Source organism: Bos indicus, chromosome 5 (genome assembly GCF_029378745.1).
Source record: "Bos indicus isolate NIAB-ARS_2022 breed Sahiwal x Tharparkar chromosome 5, NIAB-ARS_B.indTharparkar_mat_pri_1.0, whole genome shotgun sequence".
Taxonomy (NCBI): Eukaryota; Metazoa; Chordata; class Mammalia; order Artiodactyla; family Bovidae; genus Bos; species Bos indicus.
Genome location: NC_091764.1, coordinates 8941509 through 8956154, shown reverse-complemented (window position 1 = coordinate 8956154; position 14646 = coordinate 8941509). Strand labels below are relative to the sequence as shown.

Genomic DNA, 14646 nt, shown 5'->3' with positions numbered 1-14646 from the left:
AGTGGGCGAACAGATCAACAAGTTGTTAGTTCCAAGGAGGAGAAGATTCCTTGCAGTTTAATTCAGTGTCCTTATAGAATCTTTCTCTTATGAATTTTGTAAATCTCTCATCTAGATTATTGCAACAACCTGTTTTATTCTTTCTCCTTGTCCCCCTAAGCATACTTTCAACACAATAGCAAGAGTGAATTTTAAATTTTTATTTATTTTTAAGCTTTTTATTTTATGTTGGAGTATAGCTGATTAACAGTTTTGTGATATTAACAGTTTCTGGTGGACAGCAAAGGGACTCAGCTATACATATACACGTGTCCATTCTCTTTCAAACTCCCCTCCCATTCAGGCTGCCTGATTTTTTTAAGAAAAGCCTACTTCAGATCATGGGATACCTCTGCTCAAAATGTTCCAAAGGCATTTTATTTCACTCAGAGTAAAATCCAGTTTCCTTAGAACAATTCACAAGGCTCCACATCTTGGAGCCTCAGGTTTGCCTTCTGCCATTCCCTACTTTGCTTTATTCTACCAAAGGCGCACTGAGTTCCTTTCTGTTCCAGGTGGATTCTTGCCTAAGGGGCCTTGTATTTCACAGGTTTTAGAACTTTCTCCTCCAGGTTTCCTTACAAAGGAAATCAGCTCAGATCATCCAAGCAAATAATAACCTTCTACCCTCTACCCCTTTGCCTTTCCCACTTTACTCTCCTGTTTTCCATATATTATTTATTATTCCATGATGGACCATATACATTTGCCTCCTTATTGATTATTTTGTGAGGGCCAAAATCTGTTTCCCATTAGACACTAGATAAGTATCTGTGTGCTTAGCCACTCAGTCATGTCCAACTCTTTGCAACCCATGGGCTGTAGCCTGCCAGGCTCCTCTGTCCGTGGGATTTCCCAGGCAAGAATACTGGAGTGGGTTGACATTCCCTTCTCCAGGGGTCTTCCTGACCCTGGGATCAAACCCAGGTCTCCTGCGTTGTAGGTGCAGTCTTTACTGTCTGGGCCACCAGGGAAGCCCAGATAACTGTCGTATAGTAAATGTTTACATTTGAATAGAAAAGACCAACCTGAAATTTAAGATTTAAATTAAATGCCATTGATTGGACTTAGTGCTACACACACTCAAACTTAGGTTCAGTTTATGGTTTCTTTCCAGATGACTGCAAAGAAAATGTTAAAAATTGTGCAAACATTTTTGAAACATTAACATATGAGTGAAAGAAAACTAAACTTGTAATAATGGGAACATATGTTTTTGCTATTGTTTAGGAATAATCTTTACAATGGAATAATTTCATAAATAAAGATGTAAAATACAGCACAACCCATAAACATTAATATTTTCTGGAGAGAGAGAGACATTGAAGAAGACAAAAAGAACCCACCTACATTAAACACAAGATGGATTTTCATTTATTAAGTATATTTAAATACTTTAGAATACTCCATTTTCAAGACTATACCTTTTTATTTTTGAAATACTACCATTCTAACAATAAAAAAAAATCAAAGTTCTGCTTATGTTAAGAAGAATACTGCTTTTCGCTTCTAATGGGTAAATTGATTCTCAACCATATATTTTTACATGAGGAACAATATGTAATACTCACATGGAATTTTATGCAACTCATTCATAAACTTCTCCTTCAGCTTGGAGAAGGCATCCTCCTTCCCTTCCCCGGGACTGGCTGGCTCTGTGGCGTTGTGTGGCAGGACCGTCGCCACAGTGGTGACCGGCGGGGCTGCCAGCGCCTCGTGATGGCTCTCGCTCACCATCGTGGGTTCAGCTGAGACTGTGAGGGGAGGGAAGCAAAAAAAGCACAATTCAGAATGGCTTGCCTGACCTGGGTGAGAGCTATTCTAGAGATGAAAAGACAGGAGAGGGCACACCTGCTCACTGGGTAAATAGCACGTCATTAGCATATTACTTTATGTTGGCTCATGAAATATTTATAGAGCCACAGAGAAGGTTCTTCCCCAGAAGGGAAGGCCATACATAGTTATTGAAAGCATTCTCTCCTAACAATAGAATGAAACTGTCAAATCTCTTAAGTTACTTATGCAGGCAATTATTTGCTGTGTAGATTTAACTCTCTAACCCATGTCTTACTGAAATGCACATGAAAAAAATATTGACAACATACATGCTCTGTACTCTACACATTTTATGTGTTTTACAAGGAAAGATGAGATGAAATATTTATATTAAAACTGCTGATAAATGATAGCATACATTCAAAATGTTAGTCAATTTGAAAATGTTTGTAAAGAATACTATTGTAATATTGATACTCCAAGATTCCTGAATGTTATATAGAAATTAATTTTTGAGTCTCATTTATTGATAGTATGCTTTCCTCCCAGTTTTTTTTTTTTTTTTTTTTTTACATTTACCATAGATAATACTGTGACCAGTAATTCACCTGTCTTGCTGGGTGAATTTTTGAAACCACTATAAATGTGACATGATTGACTATATTTATCAAAGCACTGATGATAAAATATGACTTGTCTAATTATTTTAGTTTATTTGGCTTGATTATATTATTGAACTATTTTATTAAATTTATTCGATTACTTTAAATGTTTACCTAGATGAAACTGTTGATATTGATGATACCTTAGCTTTCACATTTCATGTGACTCAGCAAGACTTCAATTACATACACACACAAATGCACACATATGCATGAAATATTTGTATGTATTAAAAAATGGATTTGTTCCTCTAGTGTGAGAATCACCAGATGTGATATGCATCATTACTTGTCTCCATAGGGTAGTTGAGGATATTTGAGGAATTATGGTTTATTGTGGGATTTAAAGGAAATGATTGTGCTAAATAAAACAACGAAGTACAACAGTGTCATCATTAAATTAAAGGTATAGTATCTGTTTCAGCTCAATTTCTGTCATGTTCTGAAAGTGGAATGTCATTCCTGGGATGAGCCTGATGTTCAGCTGATCCCTCTAACTGGCTACACACTTGTTCACAGCTTTTGTGCACACAGATATTTGGGTTCTTTCTCTTGGATTACTAAATATTTTCATATTTCCCCAGTTTATTCTGGAATGTAAAACATTTCTATATGTAAGTTGAATGGTCCAAAAGACAATAGGAAAAATAATGCATGTTAAAGAGAGTCAACATGTACAAAATGACCTGAAAGTTTATTCAGTATTTTTTGCTATTGCTGCTAAGGAAGTAAATGAATGTTTCTGTAATTTGCAAAAAAGATCCTTTTCAGACATAAGGTATACCTGGAAGGTGTTTCGTTACAAAAGGTAATATTTATAAACTTGTAAATTAGTAACCAATGATATTATCCCAACTTTTTCTGATTAAAAAAAAATCAAGAAAAGATTATGCAAGAAATATACAGGCAATATTTCTTTTTAGTTAAAGTATACCATGAGAAATTAAAAAAGTCTTTTGCAAGTTATAAAGATAAAATGGGCAGTTAAGGATCTTATACACTAACAAAGACTAATTACTGAATTTATTTTTATTATTTTATATTCTGAGAGATATTGTCTGTAAATAACAAAACTAAGATAGTTACGTTGCTCTTGAAAATCCATATTTATGGAAATAAGATGCTTATGAAGAAGCATCATTTTGCTGATGTAAAAAGTAGCCAGTTATTCACTCCTGACTACTGTGATGACTTCATATTCTCATATACTTTGGTGCATGTGGCCTTGTTTGTTTATTCAGAAAAAAAATTTATGTTCTACTCAACTCTTGATAAAAAAAAAAGCCAACAATTACTGAGGATTTGATAAGTGGTTTAGATATAGGAAATCAGAGTTCCTACACTACTCCCATGGAGAAGGCAATGCCACCCCACTCCAGTACTCTTGCCTGGAAAATCCATGGACAGAGGAGCCTGGTAGGCTGCAGTCCATGGAATCGCTAAGAGTCGGGAATGACTGAGCGACTTCACTTTCACTTTTCACTTTCATGCATTGGAGAAGGAAATGGCAACCCACTCCAGTGTTCTGGCCTGGAGAATCCCAGGGACGGGGAGCCTGGTGGGCTGCCGTCTCTGGGGTCGCACAGAGTCGGACACGACTGAAGCGACTTAGCAGCAGCAGCAGCAGCACACTACTCCCATGAGATAAGTGTAATTAGCACCCATTTTACAGGTGAGGAGACTACGACCAGTTGGTTAATGGATAGTAGTAATTAGTGGGGTTGAGATTTGTACCTAGGTGTCCTAGCTGCTAGTATCAGAGATATGTATACTATAAGACTAAAATCTAGTAAAATTGCTTTTTGAAAGAGCTTTGGACCATAGCCCTTAGTAAGTAGTACGTTGTGTATTGTGCTCCAGTATACACACTCTTCCACTATATGTTATATTTGGAACACATTTCGCATTGGGAAACTTGTCCTTGCTATGTGTGAAAAATTCTGATATGTTCCATTCTATTCTGTTCTATTTTAGTAAATTCTAATTATGCTTATTAGCTTCACAAACCACTATTGGTTTCATAACTGTTTGGAAAATTACTATAGTAAGGGACCTGTTAAGATACAATAATACTAAACAAGGCTAATAAAAACTGAAGATGCCATTTATTAAGAATTTACTATGTGCCAAAATGCTGGCATTGATTTTTAAGTATAATATCCTCAATTTCTTCCTGAAACTCTGAAAAGTAACTTGGTCTTATTTTATAGGGGAAAAAAAAGGATTGTGAAGAGATTAAGTGACTTGTTCTACACAGATTTAGCCTGATCCAAGGTTCCTTCCACTAATCTTCTTCAATAATAACATTTAAGTGTTATTAAGCAATTAAATCACTACCGGAAAGGTATTTTATGATTTTCTTTTGAGTTGGAAAAAATTTTGCATTTCTATTTTCAAGTTTACCAGTGAATAGAAAACACAAGTCACCTTACTAACAGAAAAGAGATTGATTAATTTTAGAGTTATAGTTACTGAGTTTGTTAAAGTGGAATTTAACATCTTGGAGTGTGCCAAGAGAAATATTATTGAATAGAAAAATAAATTCTCCCCCAGAAGAAAGCTGAAGGTCACAAGCAAGCAATTATAAAATATATACATATTGTCCCTGGGGGGAAAAAAAAACAGAGCTTAATTTCACAAATAGTCAAAGAACTGAAAGTTAATATATATTCATTGTAAACATGGATAAATATAGATGTGAAGGTGAGTATACAAAAATCTTGACAATGGGTAAAAGGCCATAGTTTAGGAAAATACTTTACAGAGGCCAAAGTAAGAGAACATAGTCTATAGAAGCACTCATTTATTTTTTCTAGAAATTCACAATAAAGAATTAATATAAGGATGTTTATAGTAACTCATTTGTAGTATTTTAAGACCAGAAATTACCTAACAGAGACATTAAAATTATGATAATCCATAAAATAATGTTATTAAAATTAAAGGTAAATGTTTACAAATCTGGAAATATATTACAGTATTAGATGAAAATGTGAAAGTGAAGTTGCTCAGTCTTGCCGACTCTTAGCGACCCCATGGACTGCAGCCTACCAGGCTCCTCCATCCATGGGATTTTCCAGGCAAGAGTACTGGAGTGGGGTGCCATTGCCTTCTCCCAAACATTATATAAAGTATGTCCAATTTCTCTGGATAAGATTTTTTTGTAAAAAAAGGTTGGAAAGATATACTTTAAAATATCAACATTGTGGTAGTATATTCACTTTTTTTAATGTATGTTTACATTTTCAACATATTGTAAGCCTAAATTGTTTTAAATTATGCATAGGGAGAAAAGCTTTAAAACTGTTTTGCTCTTGAGGAAACTGTACCTTGCAAAAAGAGATTTATTTCCTAACATCAGATTTTCAAAAAAATCCTTTACGATGTAATAGAAAAAGCTAAACTGCTAGAAAGAAGGATTCAGCTACATGTTTAGCAAATATAATATGCAAAATGGTGACTGGGTAAAATAGAATGTAGAAATATTTTTAAGGTATCATGAAGGCTGATACATTTGTGGTATAAAATGAGGAAAATCAGGATTTTTGGTTGCCATGACAACTTCCCTCTGTTCCTTATATTTATTCTACTTAGTAGGACTTTAATTATGTCTATCTCTGGGTCTACAAATTGATATGGATTTCTCAGCTTATACAGTGAGATAGTCTACCAACCTGCATCAACATAATGATTTTTTTGTTGAAAGAACTATTTCTATCTGTGTTTAAGTATTGCATTTTATCATAATAGCATGCAAAATTAAAGGGCAAACAGGAGAAGAAGGTCAAAAAATATTGAAAAGTACATTATTACTAAGAAAAGTCTTTGAATGTAGAAATGCTCCAAACTGAAAGTAATTCTTGCAGAAACTATTACAGAACCCAGGAGATACCACAGAATGTATTAGTATGTATTTTTGAGGTGGAGGGCAACATGTAGTGATTTTATTCCATCAGAATGTTCTTTGACTTCCTGTAAGTGTAGGTGAAAATCCTAAGAAGATGCCCTGTGTGTCCTTCCCCCCACTTCAGAATGAGGTCTTCAGCTTCAGGGAGGGCTCTTGCCGACAACTCACAGCTGAGAAATCTCTCCTAAAGAAATGCCTTTGGCTAAAGGGAACTGCTTTGCCAAGGCTTAAACCCACTTCCCCGGGGACAGCCCACATCCAGTGCCTGGGATGCCAGTGGAAAGGTCTGTCCCCCTGTCTTAATTTGGTTCATCTCTGAAGTACCCTCTGGGATCAGCTAAAAGCTGTGGTAACTGCATGTCAGTTTCAGCAACGCTCCTTGCCTAAGCCTGCTTCCACCACTCTCTTAACATGGAAAGCATTCCCTAGTAAGCTACCTCTGACTCAGGGCAGCTTTCCAGGGAATCCAACTTATGATACCCACTCTGAAAGATTTTGGGGAAAAAAAAATGAACCACTGTCAAAAGCTTCATTTAAATTCTTTCCCAACCCAAGGATCCTTAGGCAGTAAGTGAACTCTTGCAGCATGATCAAAACCCTCTACAAGTTTGCAAATGTTTGAATGCGAGGCTTCAGGTGTACTGTCTCTCTCTTTATATACTTTCCCTTGCAGGAAGTAAGAGGACAGCCAGAGATTGTATGATCCCTGTCATGGCAGGAGAAAGGGGACTTCTGGCGACAATGCCAATAAAATGGCAAGAGAGAAAACGTTGTTTATCAGAACTTAGAGCAAATGGAGGAGAAGGCAATGGCATCCCACTCCAGTACTCTTGCCTGGAGAATCCCATGGGTGGAGGAGCCTGGTAGGCTGCAGTCCATGGGGTCGTGAAGAGTCTGACACAACTGAGCGACTTCACTTTCACTTTTCACTTTCATGCACTGGAGAAGGAAATGGCAACCCCCTCCAGTGTTCTTGCCTGGAGAATCCCAGGGATGGGGGAGCCTGGTGGGCTGCCGTCTATGGGGTTGCACAGAGTCGGACACGACTGAAGTGACTCAGCAGCAGCAGAGTAAATGGAAGCATACCATGCAGCCTATCTTCATGAAACCATAAAACATACAGGGTCGTGGGCCATTTTTCTTCAAAATATTGATTCAAAATATATCCAGGTATGTCCAGATTTTACCTATTTGTTTCATCACAGCAGTCTCCTAAGAGGTGCAGGAAGAATCCTGCTTAAGAGTGTGGTTCTCAGCCAGTATCTCTCATAGGTGTCTGCAAATTGTATACAAATGCACCTGGTTAGCTTTACTTTGAAAAAAGAGTCAACATTCCTCCTCAGTCCCATAAATCCTGCTGCTGCTGCTGCTAAGTCACTTCGGTCGTGTCTGACCCTGTGTAACCTCATAGACGGCAGCCCACCAGGTTCCTCTGTCCCTGGGATTCTCCAGGCAAGAACACTGAATACTGAGATGTCCTTAATATGTGAATCCCAGTGCTTGCCCATCTGTAGCCCCTTTCCACGGGAACTTCCTGCTCACAGACTCTAATGGTGTAAAAGGATCTATGTTGACTACACCATCACCCCATGGATGCAGCAAGTTTAAGGAAGAATGAATATCTAATTCAAGAACACCTCACTTAGATGCTGGCCTGAGGCCAATGACACTCTTCAGCATGAAAAGCTGAGTGAGGCCAATAAGATTCTCTCCTTCAGGAATTGAAGCTATGAGATACCCTAAAGAAAGTGAAGCACAGAGAAGAGAAGCAGCATGCGCGCCGCCCCAGAGTTAATAAGTAAGAGTCAGGGTTCCAAAGGCAACTGATCCCAGGGCTCACGTCTGTGACCACTGTGCAGTCCTGCCCTCTGGCTGTCCTGCTTGCTTTGGCTTGGTTTTCAGTTCTTTCTGAGTTTCACTACATAGTATCTTGCAAAAACTAATATTGATTGTAATCTGAGTACCTGTACCTTATTAATCAAGAAAGCATAATGAGAAGTAAAATCTGCTATGTGGGTTCACTAGGCTGAGTTGTTTCTGGAGTATCTGGATTTATAGCCAGAGGTGCTGAATTCTGTCACTCGGTCCGCTCTACATTCCTAACTGGATGTGTGTGGAGGAGTGAAGGCACCGACGATGCTGAGACATGGCGCCCCTATTGTGCACGTTTATCAAGGTGCCTGGGAGATGCACTGGTAGTGCAGTGATTAAAACATTCAACTGTGAATACATTTTTTTTCCCACAATACATTTTTCTCCACGTTTTTACATCTGTGAAATGAGGATTTATTTTCCTTATAATCAATGGCATCTCACTATCACTGTCAGCCAGGCCTGTGCACACCCAACTGTCTTTTTACTTCCATTGATGTTCCAGTAACAAATCATTTAAGGGCCATTTGAGGAAGAGATCTGAATCCTGGCGGTGGTCTGAAGCTTTCTATTGAAAGCTCATACACTCAAACTAGCAGAATGAGAGTCAAACAGTTAGGAAGATTTTAGAAGCACTAATGGAACAATGTTTAAAGAAATGCTTTATCAAACACTCTTGATGGCACGAAGGAAAATGGTGTGTAAGAAAAAGATGGGTATCATCAGCTCTGAGCTGAGAACAGATTTAGAAATCTTTGTAATTTATTAACCAATCTCTTTTGCTTTTATTTTCCTTATCTGAATACATGAAAATGACACAAAATAAAATCTAAGTCAATGATCATTCAAAAAGTACAAAATAAAAATTCAAGTCATATGAAACCATTTCTTGACATAGTTTGCACTACTTTTTGTTATTGGTCTATGAAATATTGCTGCATCTTATAATTAATGGTTTCTTAGAGTACATGAAATAGACATTTCCTAAAGAATAAGAGAAAGCATGAGCATTGTTTACAAATAATATATTACAAAGTAATAAACTGTATAAAATTTTAAGCAAACCGAGTTATTCATTCCCAGAAGATAAATCACAATTATATTTAATAACTATAGTCAACACAAATTTCAGAACTAGCTAAAAGAAAAACGAATCCCTGAGCCAAATGAAAACCATATTCACTGTGACATTATTTCCCCCCTTAGATTTATAATATAGAGAATAAAAAATGGAAACAATACATATCCAACTCAAAACCCAAGTACTGAATTACTGTGGTAATGATACAGAAAATCAAGAATTTTTATACAAATTGAAAATTTCCCACCTATAATAGGGAAAGAAATCTTGGAAATTGGGATATCAGAGATGTTTCTAAAGCATTTAATAATAAATTCACAAATTTAACATTTTTTTTCCTAGTAATCCACATATGTACACCCATTTCTCTACTAATGAAGTTTCAAAAACTATAATTTATTTTCAAAGCATCACTCAATAATGGAGAACTTTTATAGCTTTAAAAGGCCTCCCAAGATTTTGGTAAGAATGACAGGGTCATGATCAAGAAAAGACAGCAAGAGAGCTATTTCAGATGCATCATAAAGACTTCAAGTGCATTTTGTAGTGTTTAAAAATGAGAGTTAAAGTCTCCCTTTTTAATTTTTTGATTAAAAAAGACATGAAAGCCTAGAGATGGAAAGGCAATTTTGCACGGATTAATCTGGCATAATTTTCATTAACAGTGTTTTTGTGTACAATATTAATTGAAATTACCTCTTGTGTTGTTGTTTAGTCACTAAGTTGTGTCTGACTCTTTTGTGACCCTGTGGACTGTAGCCCACCACTCTCCTCGGTCCATGGGATTTCTCAGGCAAGAATAGTGAAGTGGGTTGCCATTTCCAGGGGATCTTCCTGACTCAGGGATAAACCCGTGTCTCCTACACTGCAGGCAGATTCTTTACCACAGAGCCAGCTGGGAACCACATCTCCTGTATACAATAAGATAAAACTCGATGCTTTTGGCAGTTTTGGAACAGACACAGGTTAATTGGATCAAGCCAACTGACTCTCAAAATGTTTTCTGTAGCAGTAACAGAATAATCATTTGGAATTCCCATTCTCCATTGCCTTGCTGAAATCTTGCTCTGAACTCTTGCTGTTTCTGAGCTGCAGCACTTGAAATAAAATGTAAGCTTGTGACTCAAAGCCCTCTTTGATCAAACAGTGTGCAAATTGTCATAGTTTTGTTACACAGGGAAGGAAAACTTTAAAATTCATCTACCCACAATTCAGATTGTGTTAAATACGATGGAAATTGCTGCAGTATCCAGTTAAAAACAGTATATTAATAAAGAAAATACCTAACACTTAATAAGCCTGTACTATTAGCAGACATTTTTTAAGAGCTTGAAACATAGCTCATTTAATGCTCACTAACTAAACCCTAGGAGTCAGGCCATAGTATGTCTTTTATAGACAAGAAACTTTACCAAAGCTTGCATAGCTAGTAAGTGTTGGAACGAGGCTTTGAATTGCAACAGGGCCCATGGAATTTTGCCTCACTAATAAATAAATACATGTTGAATGAATAATTGTGCACCTAGAGTGTGTCTGGCATGATACTGGGTGCTCTAGATATTTTAAGAAGTTCGTTCACCATCTGTATGCATCCCTATGCATGTGGATACATATAGATGGTTTAAATCCAATGTGATATATGCTCACCTCATGCGAAGAGTTGACTCATTGGAAAAGACTCTGATGCTGGGAGGGATTGGGGGCAGGAGGAGAAGGGGACGACAGAGGATGAGATGGCTGGATGGCATCACTGACTCGATGGACGTGAGTCTGAGTGAACTCCGGGAGTTGGTGATGGACAGGGAGGCCTGGCGTGCTGCGATTCATGGGGTCGCAAAGAGTCGGACATGACTGATTGACTGAACTGAACTGAGAAGTGATTATGAAAGACTGAACTGAGAGGACACACCAGGTAGAAAACCACACTGGGATTTAAATATCTGTGTAGTTGGTCCTGAAGGCTAAGTTTATATACTAAATATATCGGATACGAAGTCTTAAAAAGTGATTTGGCTTATTCTTCCTGAATTCAACCTCCATTAGTGTGCTAATGAATTCATTTGGGGATCTGAGACTTGAATGAACAATACACGCAACTTACCAAATAATAATAAACAAGATCATGGGTTAGCTGCTTATCTAACAGTTATTCCTTCCTTCTTATTTTGGATAAGCCATATTTTTTATTTTTTCCAGGTAACTACTACCCCTAATCCCCCGCTCCTGGGTAAATCTTACTGTCTCTGTGTCAGTCATGGTCATCCCATACTTCTTCCCAATGGATGGTTAGTACAATGGTAAGTGATCCAGTCTGGGCCTTTGTGGTGTAAGAGGAAGTCTAATGGGACTTGGAAATCTACTGGGTGATGTCTGGGAAAGTTTTTCTAACGCCTAAAAATATATGCACAGGAAGTAATTTATCTTTCATTGGTTGGTGTTATATTTGTGTGTGGCAGCTAGAACTGCTTGTAACCATGTTGTGATCATGAGAGAATCTAGTAAAGGGAAGACGGATGCTTTAGGGGTAAAGGAGCTGAAAGCAGGGAGGAATCATGGTGCTCAGGATAGGCTGAGCTGCTGTACTATTTAACCCTACAACCACCATACCTTGGAACTTCTTGCAATGAGAGATAGTATAGTTCCTTTATAATTTAATGCATTTTGTGTTGTGTTTGGTGTTGCCTACAATCCTAGGTGTTACCAGTGGTAAAGAATCTACCTGCCAAAGTAGGAGACACAAGAGACAAAGCTTCAATCCCTGGGTCGGCAAGATCCCCTCGAGAAGGAAATGGCAACTCACTGCAGTATTCTTGCCAGGAAAATTCCATGGTCAGAGGAGCCTGGAACGCTATAGTCCATGGGATCACAAGGAGTTGGACACAGCTGAGCACACATGCATGCACACTCAGAGTCAAAAGCTAGCAATTACAAATACTTTCTAACGTGGTCTCCACAATAACAAAAATGAAATATCTTCCATAGGCTTATTTTCTACTATGCCATGCTAAGGCTGCTTCCTCATATTCTTTACTGTGTGTGTATCTGACCTCTAGTTTTTGATTCTTAGTCTAGGAGACACTTATTACATTTTCTCCTAATCAGAAGAGACTCTTTCTCTACATGCCATGAATTATGGCAAAGATCATAGTCCTGCATCCTAAAGTGCTAGATAAATACAAACTGAATTGATTTGAAGTACCAGAAAATTTTGGCTTTGTCATTGGTTCTAATTTAGAAGATTTTAAAGGTTTAGGTAATCTAATTTTGTACATTTTATTCAACTTGAATGATCTATGTTCTAATATGTCCATCACTAATCAAAGTGTGTGAGTTTGGGGACATTGTACAACTGTTGATTCACTTGGAATATTATAGCAGTAAATCAGGGGGAACCAAACACTTGGAAAGCATATTTGAAAGGTAGGTACCCTAACATATCTATTACATGGCACACTCTTCAAGCGTTTCTTTGTTGTTCAGTCGCCAAGTCATGTCCGACTCTCTGCAGCCCCATGAACTGCAGCATGCCAGTTCCTTAGTGGGTTCCTTTTCTTTTGCTTCTCCTCCTCTCACATTTAAGGATCACTGTGAAAAATATGACTTTGATAAAAACTGTTATTGATAGTTTTTTTTAACCTTCATTTAGCCAGCAATTGGACTCAATGCCATTTCCATTTGAATAGTTCAGTAACAGGACAGATGAATATATCACAGTTTGTAACTTAGATCTTCAAAGGAAGAATTCAGTGTAATAGTTTGATGTTGAGAAACACGACCTGCAAATATCCTCTCATTTGCATAATCAGGCATTCTGGCTTACTGACAGCAATATGTAGAGTCAAATTGCTTTTTCATTGTAGATTTAGTAATTATAGGCACTATAATTTTCTTGACATAAAGTCATTCTGTGTGTAGTCTTATCTCTTTAGGTTTTTCCCCAAGCATATGAATAACTTGATATTATGACACGATGGAAGAAAACTGAAAAGTGATCTAAAGTACTTGTCCTGAATGTGCCCATCTTCCTCTTTGAAAGCTGTGGGATGACTTACTCTCAGAATGCCATATTACAACAATTTTCTGATATTCTCAATTAGAAAGTATCTCTACCTTACTGTGAAGCAACAGATGCAGGGAAGATTTACAACTTGCCCCATTGTGTAGCTCAAGAACATTGATGTTTAGAACCTCAGGTTTATTTAAACACCTGGTTATAAACTATGATGCACTTGTTGGGAGAAAATGATATTTAGCCAAACTTTTTTTTTCATTCATGCCATTAATACGCAACTGCTTTTCCTTAAAATAGGTAATAGCAATAGCTGAATCTCAATTAATATCCAACTAAGAAGATATTTTAGAATGAGGGCACACTGTTACAGAGTCATCACTGAATGTCATATTACAGATAAATTAACACTTTTACCAAGGTACAAGTATACTAATAGCATGAATAAAATATGAGTGCTGATTTCAATCAACTAAAAGTCACCCTGTATTATAGAAGGTGAAATAGAGAATCGAATAGGAGCTATGACTTAATGTCATTTCACTTGTTTACCAGAGATTTTATTTTTGGACATCACCTGGGGACTTTTGAAATCAAAGACCAAATCAGTGAGAAAAAATAGCAACCAAAAACAAAACAAAACCCAAACTCAAACCAAAAGACTGTGAAAGCTTTGTGCCAAACAAAGAAAGAAAAAGGATGAATACTAGCAAAGCACCACTAAAATTAATGGAGTAAAATTATAAAATTGAAGTGAAATATGAGGGTTTTTATAGCAACAACTTCAAATCACATAATATTCAAGGCTAGAAGTAGAAAGAACAGGCAAAATATAGCTCTATTAGAAACCTTCAAGCTACACAGGTGAAAATAATAACATAAAGGAAAAATAAATAAAAATGTAGGAATTAGGGTGTAAAAATGATAAAATCCATTAAGAGGCAAGGAGACCTAACCAAAGAATTGAACCCAGGTCTCCCACATCAGAGGCAGATTCTTTACCATCTGAGCCTTCAGGGAAGCCTACAAGGTAAGTAGTGTAGTTAAAGGAGGAGCTTGTGAGCACACATGAGCTCATGGATGGCCAGCTTGAGAGGGATCTCAGTTCTGACTTTTGTCTTAGCTATAAACATAAGAGCATTCTAAGCCAGTGTTTCACAAACCAGACAAAGAAGCCACAAAAAAAGAAAACTACAGGCCGATATCACTGATGAACATAGATACAAAAATCCTCATATTAAAAACATATTAATTATATCATACTAAAAAGATCTTAAAAAGATCAGACATATCCTTACAA

At 37.1% G+C, this 14646-nt stretch overlaps 1 protein-coding gene across 3 annotated transcripts in view; it reads right to left on the bottom strand.

Moving 5' to 3' along the window:
• The window catches only part of SYT1 (synaptotagmin 1), a 611214-nt gene that overhangs the window by 226285 nt on the left and 370283 nt on the right, over positions 1-14646 (bottom strand). For all 3 annotated transcript variants that reach the window (XM_070788847.1, XM_070788845.1, XM_070788846.1), the window contains one exon: positions 1611-1793. In XM_070788847.1, coding sequence (XP_070644948.1) covers positions 1611-1776 — 166 coding nt within the window. In that variant the 5' untranslated portion in view covers positions 1777-1793. The remainder of the gene's footprint in view (positions 1-1610; positions 1794-14646) is intronic.